This window comes from Lathyrus oleraceus, chromosome 3 (genome assembly GCF_024323335.1).
Source record: "Lathyrus oleraceus cultivar Zhongwan6 chromosome 3, CAAS_Psat_ZW6_1.0, whole genome shotgun sequence".
NCBI lineage: Eukaryota > Viridiplantae > Streptophyta > Magnoliopsida > Fabales > Fabaceae > Lathyrus > Lathyrus oleraceus.
The window spans coordinates 494704076-494722290 of record NC_066581.1 but is presented as its reverse complement, the minus strand read 5'-3'; the positions used below and the strand labels follow the sequence as shown (position 1 = coordinate 494722290).

General features: G+C 31.9%; 2 protein-coding genes across 6 annotated transcripts; one reads left to right on the top strand and one right to left on the bottom strand.

Annotated features, from left to right (window-relative positions):
• Window positions 1-1131: 1131 nt before the first annotated feature.
• Window positions 1132-6684, top strand: LOC127128348 (aspartic proteinase 36). The gene is made up of 10 exons (XM_051057603.1): window positions 1132-1486; window positions 1586-1715; window positions 2764-3017; window positions 3248-3475; window positions 4292-4454; window positions 4532-4605; window positions 5473-5560; window positions 5792-5867; window positions 6130-6201; window positions 6294-6684. Exons 1-10 carry the CDS (start codon window positions 1266-1268, stop codon window positions 6437-6439), a joined length of 1452 nt encoding a protein of 483 aa, XP_050913560.1. The 5' UTR covers window positions 1132-1265; the 3' UTR covers window positions 6440-6684.
• Window positions 6685-10633: 3949 nt separating this feature from the next.
• LOC127128347 (probable protein phosphatase 2C 33) lies at window positions 10634-15653 on the bottom strand. 5 transcript variants are annotated; one of them, XR_007805853.1, is made up of 7 exons: window positions 15308-15653; window positions 14817-15161; window positions 13296-13661; window positions 13088-13205; window positions 12342-12565; window positions 11369-11861; window positions 10634-11085 (listed from the first exon to the last, which is right to left on the bottom strand). XR_007805853.1 is itself a non-coding variant. In XM_051057601.1 (7 exons), the coding sequence occupies exons 1-6, from the start codon at window positions 15314-15316 to the stop codon at window positions 11571-11573; spliced, it is 1353 nt and encodes a 450-aa protein (XP_050913558.1). In that variant the 5' UTR covers window positions 15317-15653; the 3' UTR covers window positions 10634-11085; window positions 11569-11570. The 5 variants fall into 5 exon arrangements, 3 of the variants coding, with proteins under 3 accessions (XP_050913558.1, XP_050913559.1, XP_050913557.1); XR_007805854.1 differs by having other exon boundaries at window positions 10634-11065; XM_051057601.1 differs by having other exon boundaries at window positions 11569-11861.
• Between the last annotated feature and the right edge of the window lie 2562 nt (window positions 15654-18215).

The following is an 18215-nucleotide window of genomic DNA, read 5'->3' as shown; positions in this document are numbered from 1 at the left end:
TATATAATATATATATATATATATATTATATATATATATATATATCTTGTGTATTTTACAAATATATACATAATATTATTATTTACATATATATAAATTAATATATTTTAATAATTTATAAATAATATAATTTAGTCATAAATTAAATTAATAAATTTAAAATAAGTTAAAAAAGATTTAAAAAAATTTAAAAAATATTTAAAAAATTAAAAACAAAAACAAAATTTAAAAAAAAAAATGGAAATAGGAGTAGGCGCCACTCCTAGTGGCGACTTGTCCTAAATTTAAGGGTAGGCGCCATCTAGGGTGGCGCCCATGCACATATTAGGGCAAAAATTGCCCATATATGTAATTTTTTTGAAATTTTGGGTTTTTTTAGAATTTTTTTTTAAAAATTAATTATTTAAAAAAAATTCTCTCAACATGTCAGGAAGATAATATCAAGGACACTAACCATGATAAAGAGGAATTTTTTTTATTGAAATCATGGATAGTTGTAATTATTAAAGAGGAAAAAAATTATTTTTAATTTTTTAATAAAAAAAAGTTATGATCGTCTGTTTCTGTTATGTTTGTGTTTAAGAATTTTCTATTATATATGACTATCAATTTAAATATTTTTTAATTTAGTTATATAAATTTTTTCCAAAATAAATGTAATTATAAAATTGTTATTTAAACATACAAGTTCCTTTTATCCTAAGTTATAAGTAAATAAATAAATAAAATTCATATTTGTTGAATAAATCAAAATATTATAATTTAAAGTATATATTTTTTAAAATTAAATTTCATAAAAAAAACATAAAAATAAATGGTTATTGGTTATGAAAAGAATGATTGAAAATATATTAAATATAATTAATTTTAAATTTTATAACTTTTCTAATTATAGTATAATTTTTAAAATAATTTAAAACTATAATATAGAAAAGTTATTTTAAATTTTTTCCTCTTTAATAACTATCCATGATTTCAATCAAAAAATATTAAATTTTAAATAAATAAATAAATAATCTTTTTTTATTGGATGATTTTAAGAATATAGATTTAGTTTTTTTCCATTCAATTATTTCTTCAGTTTAATTTATTATAAGTGAGGCGTGAATGTGACGGCCACGAAATTGAATTAGATTGTTGGGAACCCAATTAGTGGACCCCATATTCCAACTCGAACCCAATACCATTCATAATAACACTCACACTTTCTTCTCTACTCACAACGAGTCACCACCACTCACCACTCAACTCAACTCGCCGTCATCATGAACATCAACACCGCAATAATCTCACTGTTATTTACTTTTCTTCTCACGATTTCAACTGTCTCCGCCAACCACGGCGTTTTCAACGTCAAATACAAGTTCGCAGACGATCAACAACGCTCTCTTTCCGTTCTCAAAGCTCACGATTACCGCCGTCAAATGTCTCTCATCACCGGCGTTGATCTTCCGTTAGGAGGAACCGGTCGTCCTGATTCCGTCGGGTGCTCGCTCTTCCATACTTCAGTATTCACAATTGTTTTTGAAAATTTCAAGATATTGATGATTGATTATGAACTTGTGTTTTGTGTTTGTGTTTATAGGCTATATTATGCTAAAATTGGAATTGGAACTCCTTCGAAGGATTATTATTTGCAAGTGGATACTGGTACTGATATGATGTGGGTTAATTGCATACAGTGTAAAGAATGTCCTACTAGAAGTAACCTTGGTGTATGCTTCTCCTTCACCTTCTTTCTCAGTTATTCTCTATGTTACTCTTTCAACTTTCTGTGTTTTAGAAACTTTCGACACTATTGTAAACCCTATCAAAACTCTCACATTTGATAATAATTTGAAAAAAAATGAATAAAATATACGTAATCAACCGTGTCGATTTTGGACATTTGACACACATTTTTTCAGAGATGTTGGAGCTATTAAGCATTTGATTATTTTACATAACTTGATGAGAAGCTATGAATTAAATAAAGAGAATAGCAATTTTATAGAATTTAACATTAACATGTTTAACATTTATGAAATATTAGTGTATTCATTATGAAATAAACAAATGTAGTTAATATTATATTCGCAATTCAAAACTACCTCGGTAGCACCGACAACTCTGAAATGTGTCCGTCAGTGTCTGAAACTGACACCGACAATTGTGATTACGTTTAATTTATTCATTTTTTCAAATTATTACTGGTGTTGAAAGTGTGTTCATGTCAGTGTTGGTGTTTGAAATCGACACTAACACTCGTGATTATGTTTAATTTATTTATTTTTTCAAGTTATTATTTGCGTCCACGTGGAAATCAGATCCCCTGCTTTCATTACCTTGCCACATTTGACGCGTTTACAATCGCTGAATCAAGATTAAGCGGTTTGAATTTTAATGCAGTTTTCAATTTGCTTTAAAATAAAAATATTGAATTTAAAATATTTCAACCGTCTGATTTTAATCCAACGACTGTGAATATGCTGAAGGCGTGAATGCGGTAAATCTCGAATGCAGGGAAACCTGGTTCGTCGACGTGTTAGTGTTGGTGTCCGTGTTTCATAGAAAACTACACTCATAGGTGGTGTCGCAGTAAAAAAATGTCTTTGATGATAGGTTAGTTTGTGTTATGTTTCTCACAACTTTGCACATGTAAAATAATTATTTAAGTTCCTATGGTTGTCGGGGCATAGCCAATAAATTGCTGTATGGCTGAATCTTGTGCAACCTCAAATCAACACTGATGTTCTTGTTCATACAATTTTTTTGGTATTAAAGATGGACCTTACGCTTTACAACATAAAGGAATCCTCCTCGGGTAAATTAGTTCCGTGTGATCAAGAAGTCTGCAAAGAGATAAACGGAGGTCTTCTGTCTGGATGTGCTCGTAATACTAATGATTCCTGTCCGTATCTGGAGATATATGGTGATGGGAGCTCCACTGCAGGTTACTTTGTAAAGGATGTTGTACTATTTGATCAAGTCTCCGGGGACCTTAAAACTGATTCGGCTAATGGAAGTGTTATATTTGGGTGAGTTTTGTCATTACAATAGTGAATGCTATTATATGTTTATTATGGATGTCTTTTTCTTTTGACGTGACCGTAAGCAACAAAGGTTTATGCAATTATGGAGGCTCTCGTGCTACAAATATTTTGCTTGCTATTCTTCTTGTGCATGTTAATTTAACTCTGATGTGTATTGAAATATATTCTTTTTGTTCTTATCTAACCAATTTAAAATGAGTTTTGCTGTTTTGCAGGTGTGGTGCTAGACAATCTGGAGATCTAAGTTATTCAAACGAAGAAGCACTTGATGGAATACTTGGATTTGGAAAAGCTAATTATTCAATGATTTCACAACTTTCTTCTTCTGGCAAAGTGAAAAAGAAGTTTGCTCATTGCTTAAATGGAGTAAATGGAGGCGGTATATTTGCGATTGGGCATGTTGTACAACCTAAAGTCAACACGACTCCATTATTACCTGACCAGTATGCCATATATTTACTATACTTCTAAATGAAATTATTTATTCTCAATTTCCCATAGTGTCATTGATTACTCTTTTGAGGATAGCATCTTTTAAGTTTCCTTGTCATGTATTTGTTGGAATATTCACACTGTATATGCTGTGCAAATATTATAAAGATCTGATCTGCACTATGCGAGAATCGTATATGTATTTTATACTTCAGAGTCGCATATGTATCTTTAACCTTGGCTGTCCTTGATTTGTTGGATCCCATGTTAATCATTGTGACTTTTGCTAGTGCTAGAGTCATTAGTGGCCTGTTATGCCTCAATTTCTACTCTCTAAATAAATGTAGCCCTCATCAACTGGTACTTAAGTCCTGCCGTCATGATTTTTGTAGTATTAAAATTTTGGTTTAGAAGTTTCTTTGAAGCTAAAGGATTGCAAGTCAAAATGCAATTGATGATTCCTTTTGTGAAATGTGAAATGTTTCTCATGTTAGCTGAGGCAAACAATAGGGTTTTTCCTAATGTTGCAGACTCAGTGCTTTATTGGTCTTTAATATTTGTGTTCTTCAGCCATAAAAATTAAAAATGACCTTTTTCATCTCTTGTTCTAAACTAAAAACAAGATATCATTGTTAAATGTTTATGTCTTAGCTTCTTATTTGCTGAATTGTTGGGCCAATTTGCCTAAGTTCGTAAAATTGTTTTTTTTTTAATGAGATAAGTTCATATGATTGTTTACAATGGTACTCGGAGTTGCTTTTCTATTTAGATGTTAGTTTACAAAAATCCATATGTTGAGAGATATCTGACATTTAAAAATGTTTTAGGCCACATTACAGTGTCAACATGACGGCTGTTCAAATTGGTCATACCTTCCTTAATCTCTCAACAGACGCATCTGAACAAAGAGACAAGAAAGGGACAATAATTGACAGCGGTACAACCTTGGCCTATCTACCTGACGGGATCTATCAGCCACTAGTATATAAGGTATACAAGGGAGTAACTATTTGTAAAATTATGTAACAGTTGTATGTAAAGTTGTTTGAGTTTCTTTTTCTTGTTAGATAATTTCTCAGCAACCCGACCTAAAAGTTCAAACTCTCCATGACGAGTATACATGCTTTCAATATTCTGGAAGGTATGATGCATCACATGCGTTTACTAAATCTGATACTATACAACGGGTTTACCATAATCTTTCTTTCTTGAAACACATGTCAGTAAAGAGATATGTATGTATGCATGCATATTTTGTGTGTATGTGTCTAGTGTTTCATCACTATTGGTTGCTTCAAGCTTGATGTGTTTTCACTATTTTGGTAGTTTACTTTGTAAGTTCCACTCTTGTCACTGTAGGAGAAAGTATTCAATGTTCAGTATGAAATTTCTTGTTACTTCCTTATATTTCTTTACCTTAGCTGATTTTACAGAACTGATTTAAAAATAGACTACACAGGATAGGATTAGAAAAGAAAATATTAGAGAGTGTTGTAACACCTGTAGTAGAAAAGATGTGGAAAATAGGCTTAGGTGTTTTTGGCATGTAGAGAGAAGACATGTAAATTTTGTGATGAGAAGAGTAGATCAGGTGGAGAGAATTCAAGCAACTAGAGGAAGAGGAAGACCTAGAAAGACTATAAGAGAAGTGGTTATTAAGAAAGATCTCGAGATTAACAATTTGGATAGAAGCATGGTTGTGGATAAAATATTATGGCAAAAGTTGATCCATGTAGTCGACTCCACTTAGTTGGATAAGGCTTGGTTGTTGTCCTTTTTTTTGGGTGATAAAAGCTTAAACAAAGAGGCAGTTGATTAATTAGGTAAAAAGCATTTGTTTCTGGCACATAGCTAATAACTACGATTGTAAGAAAATGCATTATATGATCTATTCTTCTAATAACTACTATTGCTTCAGTAACTGCACTTGCTCCTTGCATAATATATGCTTTAATGTTAGTATGAGCTCCATTCAGATATGTAATGGTTATTCGATTTTATGCTGCAGTGTTGATGATGGATTTCCAAATGTTACCTTTTATTTTGAAAATGGACTCTCCTTGAAGGTTTATCCACACGATTATTTATTTCTTTCTGTAAGTATTTGGAAAACCCTTTCACATATTTGTTTTTACTGTTATCAGAAGTTAACTGGTCTTGTTTTCGGACCTATCATCAGCATTTCTTATATATTGCTATTGTGTCATTCCATGTGAAAGCACGCGCAGCCTCCATTTAATACTTCCCAATTATTGTTTTTGTATAACATCAAATTTAAGTTCAGAATCTGTTTATTTTGATTAACTACTTATGTACCATCCCTGCAGGAAGGTTTTTGGTGTATTGGTTGGCAAAATAGTGGAATGCAATCTAGAGATAGTAAGAATATGACTTTATTGGGAGGTATTATTCTCTTGAAATCTTTGTCTATGCCAATAATGACTTTGCTTAGTAACGCTATCTAACTTTTACTATTATCTAGTGAAAGCTTTTGAATTCAATTAAAAATCCATTAATTAGCCTTATATGTAACTTTAAGGATAGCTTGCATGAACCTCTTTATACTTCCAGTTTGAGATCAGAATAGTGTATATATGATTGTATTCGTATTTGTTAGATGTGTTTATCTTATGATGCTGATCGACTTTATTTTTATTTGTTGCAGATTTGGTGCTTTCAAATAAACTTGTCTTTTATGACCTTGAAAATCAGGTTATTGGATGGACGGAGTACAACTGTGAGTATCACTTCATATTTCTTTGTTTTTGTGTTTTGTTATTTCGACACAATAAGAAAACAAAATCTAGTTTTTTCTCTGTTGTATCGCAGGTTCGTCGAGTATTAAAGTGAGGGATGAAAGGACCGGAACAGTTCATTTAGTTGGTTCGCACCTTATTTCTTCCTCTTACTCTCAAAATACCAACTTGGTCACAGTTTTATTTCCAATTGTACTACTTCTCATGTTGATTTATTGAGATGAAAGAAACTAATTCATATAACCAAAGGCGAAATTATGGTTAAAATAATTGAAAATAGTAGAAATAACATGAAAATGCTCTGAGAGACATCAACACTGCAGAAACTCCATGATTTTGTAAACGTGCTTTCAAGGAAAGCCAGATTGGGACCCTTCGCCGTGGATAATATTTTTCTTCCAATGGTGAATCTGTATATTACAATAGCTTACTACTAATTGTATATGTTATTTGACTTCGGTTTTTAGCATGGTGCTCATGTCAAATTTGTAACTATAAATCAATGGAAAATGGCTCGACATTACCAAAACCAAAGGAAAGAAATTTTGTACTTCTTCAAGATTTGGGTAATAGAGTATTTTTGAACTAACTATTTAAGTGTATGTTTGGATATCAGTTTGGCAAGGCTTTCTCGCATTTCAAAGCAATATTAACGTGATTTTATATTAGGGTACTGTTCATTGCACTCAATGTATGTAGTGATCATTAATCCTATGGAAACTCAAATAGTCTATTGCACCGACTACGTTTTGAAATCTGAACGTATCAATAATAATACAATTTTCTTCATCAAAAAGTCACTTCCTAATTGAGTGAAAAAATTAGTCCAAGTTTTAATCTGCGTGTTATGCTTGTGCGTTAAGTATAGGTGAATTTGGATATCAAAATTCTGAAGCACCCTTTGACATGATTTTATGAACCGTTTAGGTCTGTATTTTAGAACAATGGAGCCGGTGTCGATTGTAAAATCTAGACATACCTTGGACATTGTTATGAATCTCTTAATATTTAGGAAGAAATTTTCATATCTTTGTGTTTATTATTCACATAACAAATCATATATACATAACTAAGATTAAATTTTCATAAACTCATTCGGAAGCCATTACATAAATCAGTCACTCGTGAAATACAACTAACCGTACAATTTTTTAAATTGTTTATAAAATACAAATAAAAAACGATTACTATTGTGTATATCTAACATCTTGTTCTTCATCTGTCTCATATATTGTAATGCATGTCATACATCTATTAAGATTGTCGGTAGAGTGATCCTCTCATGAGTGTTTTCCTAAAAAAAATCGATAGTTATGCTCTCTCTCAATAGCAACAATATGGTGATATATCGGCAATACATCCATGACATGATCCATAATCACTTATTCCTCTTCTAGTAACTCCTTATGAGTTGTGCCCTTATGAGTTGTGCCAGAGAGATCTCATTCTGGCTCTAGTGTCATCTAAGGGAGGAACACTTTATAAAACTATTAGATTTAACAATATATTTTACTCTATTGATGAGGATCTGACACACTGCGTACAATCTATGACACCAGATGTTCATTGTTGTTCACAAATATCGATATATTTTACTCTTTTGATGAGGATCTAGCACATTGCGTACATCCTATGAACACAATGTTCATTGTTGTTCGCACATCTCTACGAAGGATACTAGCAAGAGGAGAAAATTAGAGGGGGGGTGTTCCTGGGTATTGCCTTACAAATACCTTAATTGTCGTAGTACTTGCTCATATAAATGCGAACATAATTCAAAATCCACGAGAGTCATTCAGAGTACTAGAATATCATCTCCAATGTTCATGTCTGATAGTGTTCGTCGTACAATGTGAAACAGATATCAGCCGTCAGGATACTGTCAAGAGGAAACATGTATGGCTCAGTCGCCAGATTACCCCTGAGTGAAATAATCTAGCACACATGGAAAATCCTCTAAGTAGTCATCAACACACTTCCAACCAATAATAATTTGAAAATGTTAGAGGATTCATGCTTGCAAATGGTTCAAGTGAAATATAAATAAGTGTGTAGCATAAGTATTGTGAAATTAATATTAGTAAGGGTATAAATAAATTATTTGAAATAGATAGTTGTTTTTTGTCATATGTCTCGTCCTTCATAAATTACCTTCAACTAACTTAGAGTACTTAGAGTAAAGGTAAATCAAATAAGATATCCTAATTGTACTCATGAGTCCTCTCCAACTCCGTGAAGTATTTAATGTAGACAATGTTGACACAAGTCACATTATTGTCCACAAAAATGTCAGTGTCAACCAATATCATGAAGTGTGTCTTAAATGCACATACTCTATGATAGGCAACACGTGTCTCATTACCCGTAACATCCATAACCGCATTCCGGTGGTAAATATAGTTTTTCAATAGGAATGAGAATCTAGCATGATATCTCTTGGTGTCTTCTATCTCTCATTGGACTTTACCTGAATCAGAGCATAATTGTGTCACCATCAGATCAAGGGCCTCTGGTCTAGTAATTTTAGAGTGACCCAATAATCTTTCTATGATCCGAAGATGTAGGAGGTGTGTTATATCATCAAGTATGATAGTCATTTCACTTATCAAAAGATGAAATAACGATATTTTTGTGTGTCAACTCTCAACAAATGCAAACAACAAACCATGGTTAATATAACCATATCTAGACCTACATAAGTCCTTCAGACCAAATAGCTCCAAAACTTCTTGAAACTGTTCATCAAGGTGCGACATCTTTGATATCTTCCTGTCATGGTTTATATATTTCAATGTGTCACGGTACTGCAAATAAATACATCAACGTTAGGCAATTCAATTAGTATAAACAAATGTTTAAAACAATAATAAAATATTTATGCTACCTCTCTCTCTCATACGTGAATTGCAACATAGCATGATATAGAAGTAGTGAAATGTCTTCAAGGCCTCTTAAAAAACTAGCAGGAACGACAAAATCATATTTGACTGTAGGATGTGGATCATTCACATGTACATCATCGTGAACGGGAGCCGCAAGTGTTTCGTCATGAGCCAGAGATACATGACCCCGAGAAGGCAATCTCTCAACATTACACGACGATTATCAAAGTGCGCGTCGCGAGAGTCTAGTTTTATCCTGGCGCAGTGAAGTATGTTGAACCACTCTACCATGTATGTATCGTTGTTGTTCGTCGGACATTTTTCTATGGAATTAAAAAAAAAATTGTATCTGTAAACAAAATAAAAAAAAAAAGGAATGAATAACAGAAGAATATGGATTTTGATATCCGTACTAAGAGTCCAGATTTCAAAAATACTGACTAAAATGAATCAGAGCACAATGCGCTCATGAATGTAGCCTAACCTCAAATGACTCAAATTCACATCAAATCTTATTAAGAACAAACAAATAATACATTTATATTGAATGTATCCTAATGTAGCATAACTTTAACCTATTAATGAATTGCATGCATCACAAATCAAAAAATTAAAAAGGATATAAGAGAATTATTAAATGTGATAGATGTTTGTGCATAACTTGAATGGAGAAGAATAAAAGTTGATGAAGATCCTAGGTAAAACATACAAGAGTAGAATTTGAGAGAAAAGTTGAAACAATGTGAGAGAAGATAACTATGCCTCTGAAAGACTGGTGTTATTTTGTTTCAAATGGAAAGGAAAGAAGAGGCAATGACATGGCGAGAGTAATTAAATGAAAGCGCCTGAATTTTGTAAACCGTAAGTTTAATTTGAAGTTTGAAATTCGAACATTTCTGTTACTTTAATTTTGATTGTGGCTAACCAAACACTTGAACTCGAGTGGTAACCGAACTTATGTTGAAGAACAAAAGTTCAAGAAATATCGAATTTGATTTCTAGTGAGAGTAATGTTTGACCAGGCCTATGATCTTTCAAGCCGAACTCTGGATTACTAGAGACTCATTTCCCTAGAAACCCAATGGTGAGACAAAGAATTTGTTGTGGTGTATTAGGATGAGTCCATATTTAACATTTTTTTATGCGACCAATTTCAAATCAAAATTTTGAAATTCCAAAATTAAAATTTTGAATTATTTTAGAATCTCTGCCAAAGAAGTGAACGGTCTCCAAAAATATATTGTCATCAATATATTCGTAATCTTTCAGAAAAAGACATACTCTTTAATGTACTTGTTTTTTAATTTATTTAAATTCAAACAAGTTCAATCGATTAGAGTGCTTTCGGAACATTCTTTGTTATTTGTGTACTTTGGGCACATTGCAATTTTATATAATACACTTAAAAATAAAAAATAATTTGCTAAAAACACTCGCTCATAATAATTTGAAATATATATTTTGTTCATAATAATTTGAAATATATATTTTGTTTTTGATTTTACTTTTTGAGTAAGTTTCAGAGCAAAGATGTAGAAGACAATTTTCATTGATTAGGGGAGGATGAAAGAGGGTAAACTAAAAGAAATTTACATTTAACTTTACTTAAAAAATATACTTTAAGAAACTGTTTTTTTCCTTATAATTTAAGGTAAGAAGACAGAGGGAGTATTTTCACTATATCTGCTTCAGAGCTGTTATTATGCACACAAGTTGTGTTGCACAAAGCATGACCTTTCGGGGAATCTACTTCTCCTTTCCCCGCCATTGGATTAACTTGACACATCAAGTCTAATGTTCGACTACCAAATCGATGTTTCTCTTCACTATCATTACAAATCCACATAAAGATGTTCTGTTTCACAGACCGAACGTTGCCTGGTCGTATTGACCTCACCAGTCACCACCCAATCTCATCCATCGAACCGCCATGGAAACAAACTCTCACAGAAACACTGCCAAGCTGGAAGGAAAAAAAGCATCCTGCAAAGGTTATTGTTGTTTCACAAATCAATTGAAAACTTTAGCAGAACAAAAAGAGCATTAATGAAAAGACCTGACTGAAAAGTTCATAACCATTAACCAATAACTCCAATTTTTTCAAGTTCTAGCTTACAGTCTAAATTGGAAAAAGATGTAACTACAAATGATGCAAATCAAAATGACGACAGTAAAGATAATCACCGGACAAACTATATAATGTGTATCTAGAGATTTGGATTTACAAAAACTCCAAATCAACCTATACAGAGAGAAGGAAAATGACCTCTAGCACAAAAAATAAGCCCGGTACCCCTTTTCCTCCGGATTCAAAACATATATTAAACTCCTCCAACCCCACCCATCAAATGCTGTCCACGAAAATGAAACATAAATAATGAAAAGAATATTGATTCTCTTTGCACAATTTTCCCAAACTTCTAAATTGAAAAGGGTGTGGGAAGAGATATGGCGCAAAAGCTATACTATCACTGCAGTTTTTCAGCTTCCGCTTCAATTCCGTTCTCACTACATAGAGATGATTGATCAACTGGGTCGGTTGTTGCATCTGGCATCAACTTGTCTGGGGTATCTTCTGCCTTCGACTCAGAATCAGAATTGAGGAAGAGGCACACTGCAGCACAATCATCAACCTTACAGAAAGGAAATTTTGTCCTCCAAGCATGAACAGCTGACTCAACCAGTAATCGAGCAGCAGTAGACTGCGGTGCAGATGCCACAATCTCCACAACTTCTTCATTTGATAAAACATCCCAAATCTGCATGGAAGAATCATCAAGATTTTGGAACAATTCAAACATTTCATAACAAATTTACTAGCTCCAGCATTTAAAGCAATGATTTGGCCTATATATCTGACATCGAGTACCCTGTATATCTTACTATTCAGACCATCATACATTTGATCAATTAGTGGGGCCCCTAAGGTAAATCAATATACTGATGCAAATGACAAGCCTTTTCGCAACCCCAACAATTTTACAAATTCCAGTTCGAAATAGGAGAATGAACATGCGTGTCTCTTTTACAAATTCCAGTGTTCATTTATATTTCATAAGTATGTGTTAATCATTTATCTTAGCAACTAATTATGAATAATAATTCATAGATTTTATGCAGAAGCTTCAACTGTGAAGTGTGTATAAGCAGTACAAGTTCAATTTAACTGCAATCAACTTCGAACCAATTTAAAGTCAAGTGCAGTGAATTATCAACAGATATGATGTCATATGCCTTACCCCATCTGTTGCCAACACAACAAATTCATCCTTCTCTGTAAGGCGGTGATATGAGACATCTGGAACAGAAATCAATCCAACATCCTTTAGGCAAAAATCTCCAAAAGCCCGTGCCATAGCTAGACCTGGGAAATCAGAATTAGGTAGCCAAACTCGAGACACATCAGGCTCATTCTTAAGGGAAAACACCCTTCCTTTACGTTGCTTAATCCTCTCTTCTTCCTCTGTATGAAATGAAGTGTAAATCATACATCAACACACAAACATATGTATATGCCAATCTGATTGAAGTATGGAAACAAATTTCAAGTTACAACATTTATTAAAATGTGTAGCAAGAGCTCAAACTTTCAAGTTTCAATGCAAGAGTACTGCCAAAAGTAAATCACTATATCATTAAACATGAATGTCTTATAATAGTTATCGGGCAGAGGCTTAGAATAATTTTAACCCATTCCATTGCTCCAACACAGCTACTTAACAACTTTTAGATTTCCATAAATGATAAGTCTGAAGTCCATCTTTTCTATAACTCGGATAAGCACCAACATAAATGATCAAATGTAAGTTAGTATTGTTGAAAATAAAGTTACAGAGAAAATTGCTTAGCTATCAAGAGTTGTCTTGCATAAGTAAAAAGAATTCGATCTATTGATTTGAAGTTCTTCAATTTAGTTCATCAAGTTCATTAAGGAACACACACAAAGACTCAGAAGGGATGTGCAAGAAGAGAGAGAGGGATATACTTGGAAGATTAGGCTTAAGGTCAATAGTCAACTGAACAGCAATAAGAGAATCTTCATGATCTCGGGTTCCCAATACAGCTCTTGAATCCCCCACATTTGCAATAACAAGATTCAGCCCCTAAAAAAACATAAGGATTAGAAACATAGTGTAAAACAAATTATATAAAAAAAAGCACTCTGTATTTATGTTTTTGTTTATGTTTCTTACCTGCTTGATCAAGGTAACTGCTGTAGTCCCACTGCAAAAGCAATCAATATCACGATGCAGTTTCAGTTCTTTGTCCATAATCTTGCTAGCCTTCAAAAAGGATTCTCTTAATGCCAAGATAGTATTTGATCCATCGAGCTCAAGATCAAAGTTCTTGCCGACCTGTCTAATTTGCTCTTCAGAATTATAACTTGTGGCAGCACCATTTTGATTACTGAATCCAGCTTCATTCTTACGATGCAAATCCCATTGTGCACCAAGCTTTAAAGGGAAAGAATCCCTAACTTTTTTTGCAACCCTATGGCCATAAGGTCCATGGCCATCAAAAACACCACAAAAAATAGTGTCCTCCTTTGAACAAAAGTTCTGCAATGCCAAAAATGGACATACTTTTAAGCATACAAGTAACATTTATAACATAAATCTTAGTAGAAAATAAAAGAACTGACTATGAGTAAACCGTCTAAACTCTAAATAATGGACAAACTATTGTAATGTAAAGTTAGTGAAATAAGGTATGACTTGGGTTATACTGAATTGGTAGCATGAAAAGGAAATAACTACCAAAAGCTTGAGAAAATCGAGAAAGAGTGTTGGGAAGCAAAATCAACAAAGCTAACGACCAAACACAGGTAATAACATACTCTCTCCGGGATGATTTATAATCAAAAGTAGACTAAATATCACGCATATTAAGAATGACAATTAATCGTAATTTCATGTAAAAAATTACTCCTATTTGTATTACCCAAACTATCCCTCATTGAGTAATGAATTGATTCGCTGGAAACAAAAGTTCAATGAAATGACGCCTATTTTGGAGATAGTAGCATTAATTAGGCTAAAAAGTTTGAACTTTCCCTTATATTTCATTCCCGGATAGATGGACTATTTTGTCTTTATAGATCTTTCCGGAGGTAACATTAATTAGGCTAAAAAAATTTAACTTTCCCTTGTATTTCATTCCCAGATAGATGGACTATTTTGGCTTATAAATCTTTCCGGAGGGAGTATTCATCAAGTAAAAAGCCATAAATTCCAAAGCCAAAAATAACCAACATTTTTCATTCAAAAAGAGAACAAAATACAAATTTCCACTGACATCTGATCTAAAAGCTGAAAACCAAAAACAATAAAGTGATTAATAGAATATAAACCATAAATTGCCCCAGTTTGGATTTTCAGTATAAAACAAGTTATACACATTCATGGACAAATGAAACAAGGAAACTTCTACAAAAACAAAAGATACAATACAAAAGTTAATTTCAGCTTATAGGAAAAACTGCTATAGTAATTGACAATTCTTTTAATATTTCTTTTCCATAATTGTTTATGTTATCCAAAATTTCTCATAGTCGATCAGGGTTAGCTGATTATTACTACTTTAAAAACTTTGTAACAAGCACATGATACTCTACTCAACTTTGATAAACTTTAAAAATACATAACCTTTTCACTTTAATTTAAAGAACAATCAATTTAATAGATGCCAAAAGAGAAAGGAACAAACAAACAAACCTCCCAAACAAGCATAGCATCTTGGTTGACTCCTTTTCTACCTTGCTTACAATACATGGAAGCAACATCACTTGACCCATTCAAGAACATTCTCCCAGGCACCTTATAATCCATGGTAGATGAACCCCTTATCCTCTTCCTCTTCCCACCGTCGCCAACATTCAATTCCTGCGAATAAGTTAACAGAGGAGGCGAACCACCAGCACCAACCTCTGATATACAAGATCCCATTCCCAAAGCTCTCACAATGTTCAGAAAACATTCAAAACCAGCGAAACACTCCGAATCTGAACCCCTACCTTCCGCAACAAAATCCGTTCCATACCTATTCAACACTTGCACAGCCTGCAACAGTCATCAACAGCATCATCATCATCATCATCAACAACAACAACACAATAATCACCATAATCATACTCATTGGGTATTCAGATTCACAAGCAAACAAAAATCGAACTCGAAAACAAGTAAATCAAGCGAGTAAGAACTACCTGAGTCATGACGATTACTGCAATGAACAGAAATCCAACTCGATTAAACGAAACACGAATCAATCTATGTAACAGTAACTTCAATCGTAAAGCGCGTGAATCTGAACGCGAAACGCGTGAATGCAAAAAAAAAATTGCAACAATCGGAAAAAAGAATCAGCGATAATCGATCCAGAGTAACTTCACCGTTTGGATTGCGAAATCAAAGAATCGAAAATCTGAATTGAATTGAACAAGTTTTTGTAGTTGTTGAAGTAAACCCTGAGAAAAACGCTACCGTCACGAGTTGCTGCGTCACCGGCAAGTGGTGGCTATTGTTGAATGGTTTGTTTTAACGCCACGCAAGAACAAAGAACATCTTAATATTTATATGAAAAATAAATAAATATTATATTTATAACATTTGATTTATTTATTTATTTATATAAACATTAACATTTTTTATACATAAATTGTAATTGGTGCATTGTAAAAAAAAAAGACTTTTATATTATAGATAACCCCTTATTAATCTTATCCAACAAAATATAAGTTTTAATAATACAAAACAATATAAGCCATACTCCTTATCCAACAAACAAAAATTAATCTTATCCAAAAAAATATAAGTTTTAATAATAAAAACAATAAGTAAAAGAAATTTAAAAAAACGTTTTTTTTTAATTTGAACCAAATACAAATTTGACTTATAAGATTATTTTATTCATATTTTATTTTAGATTATTTTTTATGCATCGAAAATTTAAAAAATAATATATTTAATTAATATATGGGTATAAATAGATCATAATATTTATTTATATTTATTTATTAATATAAAAATTATTGATGTTTATAAATTAATATTTTTTTTAAAATTAAATAAATTATAGAAAATAATATTTGGAAAGATAATTATATAAATTAATCCAAATAGTAACACATCCTTCTTTTATCATATATATATATATATATATATATATATATATATATATATATATATATATATATATATATATATATATATATATATATATATATATATATATATATATATATATATATATATATATATATATATATATATATATATGTTGACGCTTTTACAAGTATTAGAAAAGTAATTAATTTTGTATAAAAAAAGTTTGTGAATGATTTTATAAAAATATTTTTTATTATTGATAAGAAGTAAAAAGAATTGAAGGAAGAAATAAATAACTAAATAAATAAGAATATAATAATGGAAAATAAATTTTGATTGATATAGTAAAGTGATCTATAATTTATAACAATTTTGATAAAATGAAATTTAATAAAAAAGGGATAATAATATTTTAAATTGATTTAGTAAAATATATATTTTTAAATTCCATTCATTTTGATATAGATAGAGAATTAATAATGATTTATGACTAATTGTGTGAAAATTATTACATCAAAATTATTCTCACAAAAAATTAATTAATATAGTATTATAAGAAAACTTTTTATAAAAAAATAAGTCAAATTACAATTTTATACTCTATTTTAACCGTTCACAAAATTAGTTTTATAAATTTGATTCATTTCATATTTTTTACTTAAAATTTATAATTTATTTATTTTCAAATGTTGATTCTCAAATACATCACAATATAAACATGGAAATAGTACGGATGAAAGGTCGATTTTCAAAGAGCACAAATACTATGCTCTATAATAAGATGATGGAGGTTAAGCACTTTATAAGTAAGAGGAACCATACACCTGTCTCCTTAAGGTTTTGGGTGAATATATGGTATTTCTCACACTTGTTTAGATGAGTCTTTGACCTTTAGGTGAGTGTTTGATCAAATGTGAATGTGTCCCCCTCATGAGATCCCATCAGTGGTATCAGAGTCTGGTTTGAGTAAGAGACTGACTCTTTGTGTCGAAAGTCTTCTTGACATGGTGGTCAGGAGGCGTGTTCCGTTGAAATGCTCATGACGAGATAATGGTGTTTTTTAATGGCGGTACAAGCATGTGAATGAAAGAGTTTCCGCTTGAGTGAGAGCATAGTGGATGGACTCACACTTAAGAGGGAGATTATTGAGAAACAAATGTGAATTGTGATGTGAGACAAGTGTGAGTCCTAAGTTCCAAATTTCTTAGAAAAATGGAGGTTAAACACTTTATAAGTAAGATGATCCATACACCTATCACCTTAAGGTTTTGAGTGAATATGTGGTGTCTCTCTCACTTGTTTGGAATATTGTTTGACCTTTAGGTGAGTGTTTGATCCAATGTGAATGTTTCCCTGATGAGGTCCCATCAGAAATGGCATGTTCCCTTCTTTAAATAAGAGAGTCAGTCAATAATTGAACGCGTGTGAGGGGGTATGAAATGCAGTCAGTCGTCAAATCGATCTGGACGGCTAGGAAAGACTTTGGGGGAAATTTTACCTACTTGGTAGAGAAAGAAAACCCATGTGTTAAGTGCTTAGTGTTTTCCTTCCAGCACAGAGTCAACTCAAGTTTTTGGAGGTCTAGTGTAGGTTAGTTGTAGTTTAACCGTGGCAAAATAAAATAAAGATCCTAATTAACCACGATCTAACAGTGACAATATTTTATGAGATCTTATTTAGTTATGGTATAGTTGCGATAAAAGCTCAAAGCTCAATATTTATAAGTATAATAACTCATCTTGCACACCCTAAAAGATGATTATGTTCTAATGCTATTGAACTTTTGTGCTTTTAAGCGTTGTGGAAGGTGAGGCTATATTATGACTATAGTTGTTATGTTATATTATACAAATGCAAATTTGCAAATTTAATATATTTTTCTTTGAGACTATTTTTGTAAAATTTATCTTATTTTTAGTAGAAGGAAAAAAATTAAATATATACTAAGACTTGATGCTTTAACGAAATGTGTTAAGGGAGGTGAGGCTATAACATTATGGATACAAC